At 43.3% G+C, this 15,134-nt stretch overlaps 1 protein-coding gene across 1 annotated transcript in view; it reads right to left on the bottom strand.

Moving 5' to 3' along the window:
* Window positions 1-5,913: 5,913 nt before the first annotated feature.
* The window catches only part of KIAA1549 (KIAA1549 ortholog), a gene marked incomplete at its 5' end in the record, with an annotated part of 130,572 nt that continues 121,351 nt past the window's right edge, over window positions 5,914-15,134 (bottom strand). Inside the window, 2 exons of the mRNA XM_015572666.1 lie at window positions 5,914-11,604; window positions 14,181-14,326. Of these exons, the coding sequence (XP_015428152.1) occupies window positions 11,353-11,604; window positions 14,181-14,326 (398 nt within the window). The remainder of the gene's footprint in view (window positions 11,605-14,180; window positions 14,327-15,134) is intronic.

The following is a 15,134-nucleotide window of genomic DNA, read 5'->3' as shown; positions in this document are numbered from 1 at the left end:
CTCTCTCTCTCTCTCTCTCTCTCTCTCTCACACACACACACACACACACACACACACACTCACACTCACTCACTCACTCACTCACTCAACCATACCTCACAGAGAGATGACCTGTCCTTGTTTGGTAACTTCCAGTAAATGATGTTCACCACTCTATGAGAGAGCCCCTTAAAGTCCATATATACAGAAAATATCCCCATCTTATGACCTATTGCTGACAATTTGTCTAATAGAAAAATAACTCAAAGAAAAATAATCTAGGAAATAGTCTGTAAAAAGAATAGTTGTTTACAATACTTTGCTATTCTAGATAATATAACATAATTGGGAAAAGAACCCTAAGTATCAAAAGGCATGGTAAAGGTAAGATAATATTGCTATGGGATGTTATATAGGTGTAAAATGATAATTATGAAAATTATATGCAAACTTTTTTGTAAAATTATAAAATATATATGTATATATATTTCCATTATTCAGTGCTGGTGAGGGTACAATGACAATAAAATGTATTCTAAGGATGAAAACTGGAGATATAAGTTGGCCCAAATTTCTGAAAAGTAATTGATAATATGAAATAAGACCCTTTAAATCTATTCAGATCATTTACCTCAATAACTTCAACTCTAGAAAATATTCTAAGGAAATAATCTGAAAATCAGATAATTTATACACAAAGATATTTAGACACCATTATTTATCATAGCAAAACATTAGAAACAACTAAATGTTTTTGATTTTGTTTTTTTAAATATGTTTTATTGATTTTTTACAGAGAAGAAGGGAGAGGGATAGAGAGTCAGAAACATTGATGAGAGAGAAACATTGATCAGCTGCCTCCTGCACACTCCCTACTGGGGATGTGCCCGCAACCAAGGTACATGCCCTTGACCGGAATCGAACCCAGGACCCTTCAGTCTGTAGGCCGACGCTCTATCCGCTGAGCCAAACCGGTTAGGGCACAACTAAATGTTTAACATTAGAGTAATGGTTAAATTATACAGAAAAAATACAGTCCCTCCCACCATGTAAGGATACAGTGAGAAATCTCCAACTTTCACCTCCAGAACTAATCACACACTTCATATTCAGACAGGAACGGTGAAGGAATCAACCATTCCTTTGTAGAAATGTTAAAGAAACTGGTAGTGTCAATCATATTAAGAGAAATATAATCAAATTGCTAAAGGAAAAATATTTTTAGTAAAGAGATTAAACTCAAATACAGGGGAGCTATAAGATAAACAATACATTTCACAAGAATTTAGAAAAAATGTAAATATAGACATAAAATCATGATAAAAATGAGTTTTTAACAGCATGAGAAAATATTTATGACAATGCTAGTGAAGAAAGAGAGGATAGAAAAGTGTATATAAGTGTATTTTACTCTCAAGGAAGTAAAATAAAATACATAGATAGGAAAATGTCCGGCAGGAATTTGAGGGCTGTTTAAGTCAGATGCACAGTAACCTTGGGCAACACTATGGGGGGCTGTGTATGTCTGAGTGGCACACGTGTATGTGTGTTTAATTGTGAATTAAAAACCACGATATCCTCCAGGATTCAGTCTAACATATAAAGAGCTTGCAGCTTTAAGGATCTGTACTGCCTGTGAAGCAGCACAGTGTTGTTTGCAAGTGGATTTGGCTTAGTCATACATGTCTATTGCAAACTCCAGGGCAAATGCTTAAAAAATAAAAACTGAAGTAAAATTGATATAGTAAGATGTAGGGCGTGGCTATAGGGTTAAGCCTCGGACTGACCTGTTGGCAAAGCGGCAAACAACCCCCAGCTTAGAGGGCACAGTCCTCTTAGCATAATTAGGCTTGGCCTTATGATGCTCCCTAGATCTTATCTGGGAAGTAATGGGCTGAAACATCATTACACAAAAGGGTACGGTTTTTTTTTTTTTTTAGTTTTATTCATTTCAAACAGGTCGGATCCAGCCCGCGGGCCATAGTTTGCCCACGGCTGACCTAGACCCAGCTTATTCTCTCTGTCATTTCTTCACCCTTCAGCGCCCTCACTCAGGCTTTTGGAACCCTTGGCTGAGCTGGCTCGGCACCGTAAGAGAAGAGAGGAAATGGAAGTATATAAAATGCTCACAAAAGCAGAGAAGGCAGAAAAAGAGTGGAAGACAAAATGTACAAACAAACAAACAAAAAACAGAAACAAAGAAAAGGTCCATGAGTGAAAATAGTAACAAAGATGCCAGACACTAATCCAACCATATCAATAATCACTTTAAATGTGAATGGTCTAAACGCACCAATTAAAAGAGACTATGAAATGGACAAAAAAAAAAAAAAAGCAAGACCCAACTATATATTGTCCACAAGAAACCCACTTGAAATATAAAGGCAAAGAAAGACGTAAGGTGAAGGGATGCTAAAAAATATACCATACTAACGTTAATCAATAGAAAGGTGAAGTAGCTGTATGAATTTTAGAGCAGACTTCAGAGCAAGGAAATATAGCAGAGATAAAGCGAAGCATCACAAAATGATACAGGGGCCAGATTCCCAAGAAGACCTAACAACCCTCAATGTGTATACTCTTAACAACAAAGCCACAAAATAGTGAGGCAAAGATAGAACCTGCAAAAAGAAACAGATGAATCTACTATTGCAGTTTGAGACTTCAACACCCCTCCATCAGTCACTGACAGACCCGGCTAGCAGAAAATCAGTGAGGACAGGGCTGAATTAAACAGTACCATCAATCAACCTGATCTAATTGACATTTATAGATTACCATATCCAACAATAGCAGATTACACATTCTTCTCATGCTCACATGAAATAGTCACCAAGAAAGACCACATTCTGGCCCAGAAAGCATACAAATTTAAAAGAATCAATACCACTGTGTTACTCAGTCATCATGTTACCCTAAATTACAGACATTATTAGCCTGAATTATGTACTGACCTCAATCTGAATGTATCTTACAAGGCATGGAAAATGAAGCAGAGTTCATCTTTAAACAAGAACAAAATTAGACAATTTACTGTGAATTAATGTTCTGCTTCCTACTTAAAAAATCCCTGAGCTTGTAAATCTAAAGAAATAGTAGCATATTCACTTGAAATTGTTTTTAAAATATTTTTATTGACTTCTAGAAGGAGAGGAGCCTGCAACCGAGGTACATGCCTGAAATAAAAAAAAATAGATATTTTTTTTCAAAAGACCAAAACCTACTAAAAGTTTGATTGCAGTATCTCTGATGATGGAATTATAGTGGTTTTTATGTCCTTTTGTTTTTGCTAATCTTCATTTTGACCAGGAAAGCAGAGCAAAAAAGGTTAGGATTCATCGGCTACATATAGTAATATATGATGTTTTGACTTAAATTTGGCTACATTTTATTTTTTTTTAAATTTGTCTCACAAGGCGTCCAAACAGAACAGTACCAAGGAACTATAAAACAGGGGCCTACACACATTCTGGCTCTTGGACTCCCAAGTGCAGGAGTGATTACCCTCGTCTCTCACTTGGCGTTTTAGGAGGATCTGAGGGGAATTCTGAGCTCTGCCAAAAAATCCTGGCTGTTCATCAAAGGCAGCCACAGTGCAGAACGACTTAACATCCACTTGTACTGAAACACGGCAACCCCATTTTAGTATTTAAGCCATTCTTTTTTAAAAATATAATCATTTTTTTAATCCTCACCCGAGGATATTTTCCCACTGATTTTTAGAGAGAGTGGAAGAGAGAGGGAAAGACAGAGAGAAATAACGATGTGAGAGGGATACATCAATTGGTTGCCTCCTGCACACACCCCAACCAAGGCCTAAGCCGGGGAGGAGCCTGCAACCAAGGTACATGCCCTTGAGCACAATCAAACCTGGGACCTTCTGTCTGCAGGCCAATGCTCTATCCGCTGAGCCAAACCGGCTAGGACTTTAAGCCATTAAAAAAAAAATTCTTTGTACTAATATTTCCTTGAGAACAATCTCAGGATTTTAAAATTTGAAATAAAATGCTGAGAGAAACCACTTATTTGCGGTATATCATCACATAATAGAATCAAGATCTAAGTACTTACGCTAATGCGTGTGCAACCACCCATGACCCAGACACTCCAAAACAACCTTACAATGAGTTTTCCAGAGAAGTTGTTTTAGGCTTCTGTAATGCTATCCTTTGGCACAGGTACGACAAATAGCAGTTTAACTACACAAATGTGGAAAGCCTAGACTTGGGGCCATAATTTTTCAAGTCCTCAACACCAGAGAAGGCAAACACACACACCCCTATTAACTCCCAGAAGGGTGTAACAAGGAAAATGTAGGTGAAAGCTGTTAAATTGTGCGTGGTCCAACAACAAGCAAAACATTTCATTAATTTAATTATCTAATTCTAGCACTGGAGCAAAAATGATTTATCTTCCTATTTATTATTGTTTACTTACCTTAAGCTGTGCTTGGCAGGTCGACGATGAAGAGGTGAAAGAGGGCTCTCCAATGAGGCCAATTATGGTTTAAACTCATATTCATGTCAACTCTATTGAGGCTCTGGGCGTGGGACCCGCCTGACCTTTCTTCTCAGCCACAGCTACTTCTAGTAACATCTTGTTCCTCCACCATGTTAAGCCTATTTACATTTGAGACATGGGAGATCTCTCAGGGGACCGAGGTGTACCAGTTAGTCTACACTCTGCTGTTTCTTGTTTTCAAGCTAAAGCTGTATTTATTGAAACATAATATAAAGATGCATTAAGACGGTCATGATTACCTGTCTTCAGCTATGCCTAAAATACCAGAGTATCTGATCATCGTGTGTGCATATGTTATTTTTAAAATTCCTTTATTTTCCCTTCAATGACTGATATTTGGTTTTGTCAAATGTGCTTAAATTTCCATAATAGCCTATTCTTCCGCTGTTTACTAGTTTTTTCTTTCTTGCTTGCTTTCTTTATCTCCCAAACACTTGAAACATATTTTAAGGTCTCTTTCATAGTGGTCTGTTTTCTCTAATTATTAGGTTCAAATTCTCCTTTTGGTTGATCCTTGGCCCTGAAGTCTCCTTCATGAAGGTTTACTTTCTGCCAATACTTAAAACTGTTAACTGTGGTTTCACCGCCAGTGGGAGCTGGCTGCCCTGAGAAGTACGGGAGGTTCTAGGTTATGGATGCCAGGGCAGGTTCATATTAGCCTCTGCAAGGGGTTGGGTATGGGGAGGGCATATGGGCTTTATCTGTTCCAGATTAATCTGTTTCCCAATTTTTAAATAATTTTAGATTTAGAGAAAAGCTGCAAAAATAACGCAGTGTTTCTGTATGCCTTTTACATAGCTTCCCCTAATATTAAAGTCCTGGCAGCCACAACAAAGTTAACAAAAGCAATAAATTAACCTTTGCAGAACCGTTAACTGCATCATGGACTTTATTTGGATTTCACCATTTCCCAATGATTACCTTTCTGGTGGTTGTTTCAGGGTCCTACCCAGGTGTCCACGTTTCACTTCGTGAGTTTCCACTGAGTTTCAGATCCTTTGCTTCTGTCCGTCTGGATGGGCTCTTATCTTCTTGGCTCTCATCAACAGCTCCAGGTTTATGCTACTGCCTTTCCAGATGGTACCGACTTCGCTCCTCTCATTTATCTTTCTAGACTGGAGCGTCCTAAGCTTTGAATTCCAAAATGAATCTGCTCTAAGTGGAAGCATCGATTTGATTAGTGGGTGATGGAGGGGGTAGCACCAGCCAACATGAGTGAAAACAATTCTGCAAATTCCACACACTGAATTGACGACTTTCAACTTAATTGCTCGGAAAATGAAAGTCCTCGGGGTTCCCGCCAGAGACACAAAAATCAGAGAACCATAAAAAGCCTCTCATTCAACCTTCACACGGTACAAATGAGAAAACTATCACGCTGCAAAGGAAATAAACAGAAAATATCACTTGACACCAATTCATAGCATTTATTGACAGTTCCATGTAAAATGCTAGGAAAGCCGTATAAATTGTAAACATGGAAACCAAACACTTGCATAAATTATTTCAAAAACTCTACAGCACATTAGAAAAACAGTGCAGCTAATTGAAGGGTAGAAACGTAACTGACAAATAGAGGGAGGATTCGATTACTAAAATCATACACCTATGGCCAAAATTTAAGTGCCAGCAAACCATGATTGTCAAGTTCAAGTTGCAGGACTGATGCCACGGGTGGCCTCCACTTACTCTGTGTATTTTCGTACATTAACACTCATGATCTCGGAATGAGAGTGCAGGAAGAGTCAGAATACGGACCTTGCCGAAGGAGGAGAAGACCAGGGGGCGTCCCAGGGCAGCTCTACGAAGCGACCTTTCCTGGAAGGGGAAGGCCAGCCATAGCTCCATGCTCCCCATGATGCTCTGGAGGAAAGCAAAGCTGAGTCTACTCCCCTTTTCTGAAATGAGCCCTCTGTGCTTAGAGCAACCGAGTTCACTGGTGGAGCTTCTGTCCCTCCAGCACCCCCTTCCTTCCCCACAGCTGTAGGCAAGTACAGGGGGTCTGTCTTGAACCTGGCCCTGTACTATTCCTGACTTGCACACTTAAGAGTCAAGTTATGAAGGCATGAAATCTGGTGGGCACGATGCTCCAAGTTCTCGAGAATGGTCCCACAGAATCATGGACCACAAGACCCAGATTGCTTACATCTTTACCTGTCTCTTCACCCTTTCTTTTCGAAGTGGCCCCAGAGCAGAAAAACCCGGGAGAAGGAAAAGCAAGCCACCTGCATAGTTACCTACCCTGTGGGAAACTAATGCGCACCAGAGTTCCTCAGGTTCAGACATGCATTCCTTCTCACTTGCTCGCCGGGTTCCTAACTTTGTTTCATGTTTCCAAGGGCATGTAAATGTTCTTTTCCTAAATGGCAATGCTGCTGCATGTTCTGAAGATAAACTCTCAAGTGTACCATTACACACATGAGCACGGAATTAGCATCGTACCGTGAGGTCTCGGCTTTCAAGTCTTTTTTCATATAAAGGAGTCCTCATTTAAACACTGAAAATCACCTCCAAAAAGTATCAAAAGACACCTGAAATGTACACAGTCCTCGTTCACTACGTATTAAGTGTCAGCCTATTAAATTTTATGAGTGTGTTATAGCAGCTGCTCATAGAAACCCCTCTCACCTGTTACAAGAATATCTGTTAATGTGTGGGATTAAATGTAAAAATGAAGTTCAAGTTACCATCCCATAGAAATGGGTTTCGTGATCAATGGTCTGTTGGCAGGTATAGAAGTGGCCTTTCTTGTGCTCCTATCTGGGATAAATGTGGACTAGCAGGCTGTGGAGGCTGGCTTTGGAGACTTGCTCTGGAGGTAGAAATGAAATGGCTAAAACTCAACTAGAGCTAAAGTTGGTGTGGTAGTTAAGACTGGAGGCCCCCATCCCCCTGCCCAGAACCTTAACCAGCTTTCCTTCCAACCAACAAACTCATTCACGTCTAAGAATCTTGTATGAAGGGGACAAAGAAGTTTATTTAATGATTAACTGGTGAGTTACTGCAAATGCCCATCAGTGTCCGAGTGACTGGTTTGGTCACTGGAGCACTAAGAGGCTGTGCAATGCAGTCAGTGCTGACCCTGTCCACAGGTAAACGGAGGCTCATAACACACAGAAGTACCTGGTTCCGCCCAAAGCCTTCAGGCAGACCTTCGCCTGTGCTTTGCACTACAGGCCTCTTGCCCTGAAAAGTCTGGTTGGCAAAAAACCCACTTAACCTGCTGCTCAAAAGCCACATGCCACCAAAATAAAAAATACTCTGAAATTAAATAACATTTGGAGAAAAACATGTAGGTGGCTGTCAAGAAGTCAAATGGATGTATTTATAACCCACCACACTTCACAAAGGATTGAATGTGGCCCAACGGCTGGCCATTGAGATCTGCGCCCAGCAGTGGAGCAGTTGGTGGAACTCTTACCACTACTTCCATGCTTGACCTTGGGTCCTTCGGCAGACACCGGCGTGCTCCCCTCCTCTCCAGAATGGATCTCTTCCTCAGGAGACCTTCTTCCCAGGCCTGACCACTTTCTCATTGTATTACTCCAAGCACGTACTCACACCACCACTTCCTCCTCTTACAAAACTCCCTAACAGTGAGGTTAGGAATTTCGTCCCTGTATTGTAGCAGATCAAGTTCATTTTCAATGACAGCTTCACCCACTTTTCCCCATCGTTCCCCAGGCCCACTCTCGGCTTCCCCATGCCACCTCACCACTTCCCTGGGTAGCTGCTCAAGTTGACTTCTCCCCAAGATCCTGTTTCCAAATATGCAACTTCCATTTCTTCTCCTGCTGAGTACTCGTGCACCCTCAACAAACGTTACTGATGTCTAAACCTTGTTTTTTATGTGTATCGTCCATCTTTTAAACCTGTGTTATTCGGCTTAGATTCTAAAACCTCAGAAGGCAGGGTTCATGTTCCACAGGAAATCAGGAGCATGAAAAATGTGTAGTAAATGTGTTTAAAAGTTAATGGAGAAGGAAGTGAATTAAAGCAAAACAAGAGAGAGGGAGAGAGTCGCACGAGGCCTTTAGTTGTGCTCTGGGCACCTCCATGTGAGCTCACTCACTGGTAGGTCACAGCACATCCGATCATCCATCCCAGCATCATCATACAGATAACATTTTACATTTCACAGTGCTCTGTGCTTCCTTCTCAAGGGACGCTTGCACACATGATCACATCTGATGCTCACAATGAGAAATTCTAGGAGGTGGGCAAGGGAGGTCTGTCCTTGTTTGGCTGATGGGGAGAATGAGGCTCAGAAAAGGGACCTGACACAGAGAATTCAATGATCATTTCTCCAAACAGTATTCGCTAAAATATTGGCTCAAATTTACAGTTCGTTTTATTACCGCTAGAACTTTGAAAATAGGAGAAAAGGAGAGACATACATTTTAGAATAACTTTTCGTTTTAGAATGCTTCGAATAAATGAACTCCAAAGCGCACAGGATGGACATGAGGACCTTCCTTTTTAGCAGATCACATTGTCTGAGTGACTGCAGACCCACCTGTGTGTGGTGCTCCCACGACAGCTAGTCGGTCCTGAGTCTGGGGCTTGGTAAAACTTCTGTGGCAGCTGTTTAGAGAAAACAAGGGCAACCTGGGCGTGCTTCACAACCAACACCAGAGGGCTGGTGATCTCACCGGCATGTTCACACCACGCCACACTATGCCACACCACTCCACTCCACACGCCCCCCTATTCCCCCCCCTCCCAGGTATTCTATGTCCTCTTTGGTCTTGACATTGGTTTAAAAGTGTATTAGTTCTAAGAAGAACAATACACGCTGAATCCTTGTATGCTAGTTTGAAAGGCATCACAGCTCAGGGGGCCATTGCAGCCCCCTTTAAAACAGGGACCCATTTCTTCAATGTCTAAGGGAGGTAACCATTTTTAGTGCCGACCACACCGGGCAGAGGGGAGATAAGGGACCTGCATTTGGTCCACTCGCTGCCACACGACTGGACTTCACTGTAATGTGTCCGTAATACAATTCTGCTGGGATGTCTGACATTCATAATAACGTATTCAGGAAACCTGGTATTTCTCAGTGACACACACAGAGATCCCTCCACTCTGAGTATTAACCCAGGACCAAGGGTCAGAAATCAAAACCAGAAGGAGGCCTTCTCTCCCACGTTCCTGGAGCTTGTGAGGGCTGCCTGGAAAGGAGTCCCTTTCCTTAACATCCTTGAGAGACTTACTCTCCCCGCTCTTGGAGGAGCACACAGATAAACGTGGCTGCTCCACACCGTGCGGCTGAGGGCAGGCCTAACGCAGCGCTGAGACGTGGCTCTGGAGCAGCGATTACACTGCGGAAACCTACGTGAGCGGGCTCAGGGCTCGCAAGGTGTGACACGGGTTTTGGTTAGGGCCCTCAATTCTGCCTGTTCATCTGTTGGTTAAAGTATTAGCTAATCTAACAAAAAAGAACTCATAGTAGCCATGTGTTACCTGTTTTTCTCCTGAGCTTCACTCAGGTACCAGAAAACGAAACAGCCCTTGTTATTCCAGTCCTCACATTAATTATGGGGGGTCAGAGGGGGGGAGGGAATGGTGACTTCCAGGGGAAACCTCAAGGGAGATGACACCCACCCTCTATTGGGCCCACAGCACACAGACGCCTTCAGCATCACTCAGCAGGGTCACGCTCATGAAATCAGACGTTAGGAGCAGCCCCCTCCCTTCCCTTGTTCCCAAAGCTCTTCTTCACATTTCCCGATTCAGAGGTCGGCGGGAACTCAGCTTCATTTCTAGATCTTGAACACACAGAGAATGTGATCACTAGGAATGTACTCACGCATCGCTATTTGGTGGCCCCAGGGATGCTTAAACATCATTTTTGCTTACGGGCCGTTTCTCATTCAAACAAAATTTGTGAGCAATTCATCAGCAAAGCGCCAGGATCGGTTAGGACCTCTGAGAGCCTGGTTCCGTAGGACTGGCCTCGAAGGGGACATGTGCTGAAGTGGGATGCTCTCCGAGTGCCACGTGCCCAATTAAAAACCAGCAAATACAATGAAGAATGTAAACCTAAACTCTGATATGTGTTTGGAATAACCAAATAAATATTTAGCTTCCCCCCCCTTTTGGGAGTGTTGTTTTGTTTTTGTTTTTTCCTTTCTAGAACAAAATGAAGCCTTCACACATCCTTCCATTGGAAAAGCCCAAGCTGCGTTTCACAGACATAAAGAGGGGGCGCTTGGAGCGGCAGCACCAGAAGTAGAAGGGGAAATGCAGAGGATGGCTTCGTGTGGCATCATCAGGCTCTACGTCTATCATTTGGTTTCTCACTAGTAGCTTTTTAAGTCCCCGAACAGTCTTAGTACCCTTGTTGTTAATATTACTAGTAAAACAAGTTCCTAAGGAGAAAAAGAGGGAAGTAAGCTGTTAATAAAATGTCTTCAAATCTCTTTTCTCAGAAAACAAAGCAGCAGGTTCACCGTACAAACCAGCCTCCAACACGTCTCCGCACGGAAATGCCGGACTCCTTTTGGCCCTATACATTCTATACATTTCTATCTTTTGCCTTGAAAAAGGGGACTAAGAAACTCCGTTAGCTTAGGTTTGTGGTCTGTCTTTCGTGAAGTGCTGCTGGCTTTTGGCCCAAAGTCCAGAAATCTCGACTGGACCCAAATGGTCACAACATTGCCAACTTGGTAAAAGCCTCGCGAGCCGTCACGCGACGTGTGGCATCTGGCATCTTCTCAGATGGCAACCTGCTCCCTCCCGCGGCCCCCAGCCCTGGAGGCGCTGGTCTCTTCCCGATGTCCCTTAAGCCGGTTTCCTCTGAGTCTTGCTTCCACGGGAAGCGGATACTTGGCAAACGCAAGGCGAGGCCCATCAGCTGTGGAAGTTGTGCACGGCCGTCTGTTTCTGGGAGAGCCGCAGCAGCTCCTCACGGATGGCCTTGATGAGCGACGTGGAGGAGTGGCCGGGCTGGAGGTCCTCCGTGGAGCTGGTGGCATAGGCCAGCCCGGCGCCTGGCAGCCCCCTGTGCGGGGCGCTCCCGGGAGGAGCGGAGGGCTCCCTGCCCGAAGTCCTTGGCACCTGGAACAGCGGTGAAGAATACTCCTGATGTCCGAGCATGTGTGTCTGAAAAACACAGCAGATGGTGCTGTACTTCCCACGTGGGAACAGGAGGGAAAATCAAATTCAAACTGGCGGTGGGCAGGCTCCCAGGACGTCCTCCTCCCATCCCCCAGCCAACAGCTCAGCCCTCCCACAGGACACCCTGGGCTGGGATGGAGAGTAATAACTGTGGCAAAACTGTTCAGGGGAGAGCAGTGCAATCAAGAAGCCTTTGAACTTGAACTTAACAGGTGCCTCATAATGCTTACTGGTAGAAAGGATAAACCGGTCAGCCAAGTCTCTGTGCCTGTGTGTGTGGAGGCGAGTGGCCGCTGGGAGCAGAGGAAGGGACCCAGGGGGCTGGGAAGGAAGGGAGGCTGGAGCACCCCATGGAGGGGAAAGGTCAGAGGAGGGCACCTGAGAGTTGGAAGAGATAAGCAGGGACTGGCAGAGGGACTAACAAAAAGAACAAGTGCCTTTGTCCTGGGCCTGGAGCCCAGGGACCACGTCTTAAACATCACAAAATCACCTTCCGTTGTATCTGTCTGTGTGCCTGTGGCGCACTCTGTAGAGTCTTTTCTTTAAAAAGTTATCCGCATTGAAACTTAAGAGTTTCGCTTATATTCCCATAATACAGGGTGGGGCAAAAGTAGATTTACAGTTGCTCGTATAGAAAACAACATAATAATTAAAAAACAGTAACACAAGAATAAACTCTGTTTCATGTACTGACAACTGTAAACCTACTTTTGCCCCACCCTGTATAATGGGGTATTCATTTGACAAGAATTATTATACATTTCAGTGATTTCTTTTTCACATTTTTTTCAGTGAAAAATCTCTCTTTGCATAACACGAGTTCTAAATCCATAGTCTCACCTAAGCTAAGAGTAAGCTATTCGTCGGTGAACATGGCATGCAAGCCCTAGACCCATGGTTGGCAAACTGCGGCTTGAGAGCCACAGGCGGCTCTTTGGCCTCTTAAGTGTGACTCTTCCTAAGCCTTAGGAGTACCCTAATTAAGTTAATAACAATGTACCTACCTATATAGTTTAAGTTTAAAAAATTTGGCTCTCAAAAGAAATTTCAATCGTTGTACTGTTGATATTTGGCTCTGTTGACTAATGAGTTTGCCGAACACTGGGCTAGACTGTTCCTGCATTGCACTTTCCCACACAGTGACAGGAAGGCACTCTAAGGGGCCACTGGATTGGCAAACCCAACACCTAATGAAATCAAGTTGCCACAATGAAGGCAAAAAAAAAAAAAAAAGATGTCAGCAAATATAAAACAAATACCTGAGATTTATAACAATGTATCTTTTAGGGAAAATTATATTCTACCATCAATTTCATTTCATTAAAAGCATCCCATCATTAAAGGAAGTTAGTGTATTTGCTAAAGACACATGAATGCAATGAAAGCTGTGGCATGTGATGAGGATAAACAGAAAGTATTATTTTGATTTGTATTTTCAAATTCATACATTTATCCCCCATGGATAGAAACTGCTTGAGAGAAAAAGCAAAGGAAAGCATTTGTAAGTAGAAATCACCTGTGTCTGTACTGAGCCTGTGCTATAAAGGAGCGACCAGAGTGATGAGAAACCTCCAAAATGCACCCTGTGCCTAGAAAGGCTTGGTTATGGCAAAAGCATACACTCCTGGTGAGCATCATGGGAATGACGTTACTAAACCCACAATAAAGCCAAGCAGTGAGCAAGGAGGTACATAAGGTCAAGAAAATTTATATAGTGAGCACACCAAAGACCAAGTCCAGAGTTCAGTCACCTACAGGTTCAAAGTCACTAACTTAAAAGTCAAAATCATGCCCTGGCCAGAGTGGCTCGGGTGGTTGGGTATCGCCCCATGCACCGAAAGGTTCAATTCTTGGTCAGGGCACGTGCCTGGGTTCCAGGCTTAGTCCACAGTGGACATCGATGTTTCTCTTTCTCCCTCCCTCTCCCTTTCTCTTCCTAAAAATCAATAAAAACACATTTTTTAAAAAAGTCAAAATCACAGAGACAGAAAGTAGAATGGTGATTGCCTACAGCTGGGGAGAGGGGCAAATGGGAAGTTCGTGCTTAATGAGGATAGCGCTTCCGTTTTACAAGATGAAAAAGGCTTTGGAGATGGATGTGGTGATGGCTGCATACCAGTAGGAATGTCTTGAAAACCAATGAACTGTACACTTAAAGTGGTTAAGATGGTAAACTATGTGTATTTCACCACAATAAAAAACTGAAAAAACATTTTTAAAAAACTGCTACTTAGGTCTTCTGTCCAGATTTTCAGCGGTGAACATTGCTTTTTATCATTTCTAAAAGGTTATTTTTTAAAAAATCATGACTCCAAGCCTAAAATCTGCCTCAAGAAAAATTATATACTTTCCACAAACTCAATGCCAATACTCCCCGACTCTGGGTCAGAGGGAATCCACCATCTAAACACTGCAAGCAAAAATACACTCAAGGGGAAAAAGTGAGGGAGGTTAACACTTCTACTCATGTAGGTTTTTAAAAGGGATCCCCAATGCAGAAGCAGCTGAGTTACGTGATTGTGTCTGAATTCTCAGTGGTGACCCGAATGCCAGATACTCACGGCCTCTCTCCGGCCCACCTCGTCCTCCCCGTACGAAGGCCAGCCTGGTCCCCCGCACTGGCCGCCTCTGCTTGGTGGGACCTCCACCGGCTGAGCTCCGATCCTGCTCGCAAGCCCCACCTGGGTCAGGTGCTGAATCTGGGAGCCTGAGGAACAGCATGGAACAGCCTGGTCAACACAGGCAGAAAGCAAGGCTGCCCAATACGGCCCTTTGGTTGTGACCACCACGCTCCCTTAGGGACAGGAATATGAGCACCGTTCAAACACGGAACCAATTCTATCTCCAGAGAATGGCATTTCCTAAGAAAACCAGACCCTGAGCTTCTTGGTTCACGGGCTTTTACGTCCTTTTAATAGAGCGACTGATAGTGATGGTCTTATTTTCCTGGCTAGACATCAAAGGACTGGGAATGAAGGGTATAGACAGCTCTTCCATTCATTTCTGCAGAGGTTACAAATAAGGACAATCTTATTTATTTGGAAGAAAGGACTCTAAGGTTTAGGAGCCATAAAGAAGCGGAAACCTGGCTCCTCATAGCTCATGGCTTTGAGACTCGCAAGGAGCTGGAAAGACAAGATTTTTATTTTTCTTAAACGGCAGGGTGCATATTTGTTTGAATTCAGAAAGTTAAAGTACATTTTCATTATATTCACGTTTAAAATGTTAAAGCCACCCGCCCAGCCTCCCTGGAGAGGTATCCTGATGGCACAGCGGGGAAGTTCTCTGAGCTCCTGCTCCTGCACTTACACATGCTGTGCTGGGGCCTCGTGTCGCTAGAAGACCAGGCTTTAACCAACATTATCTTTCTCCCCATCAACTTCTGGCATACGGAAGTATCCCTATTCTGCAGATTGAGGGAGGGGGAAAGGTGGTCTTTAAACAGTGTGGAATGAAACTACTTATTTCCAAATGCCCCTGGGGCCATCGAATTAACCTGTGATGCTCAGACCAGT

This window comes from Myotis davidii, unplaced genomic scaffold (genome assembly GCF_000327345.1).
Source record: "Myotis davidii unplaced genomic scaffold, ASM32734v1 scaffold329, whole genome shotgun sequence".
Taxonomy (NCBI): Eukaryota; Metazoa; Chordata; class Mammalia; order Chiroptera; family Vespertilionidae; genus Myotis; species Myotis davidii.
This window is presented reverse-complemented; position numbering and strand designations above follow the sequence as displayed.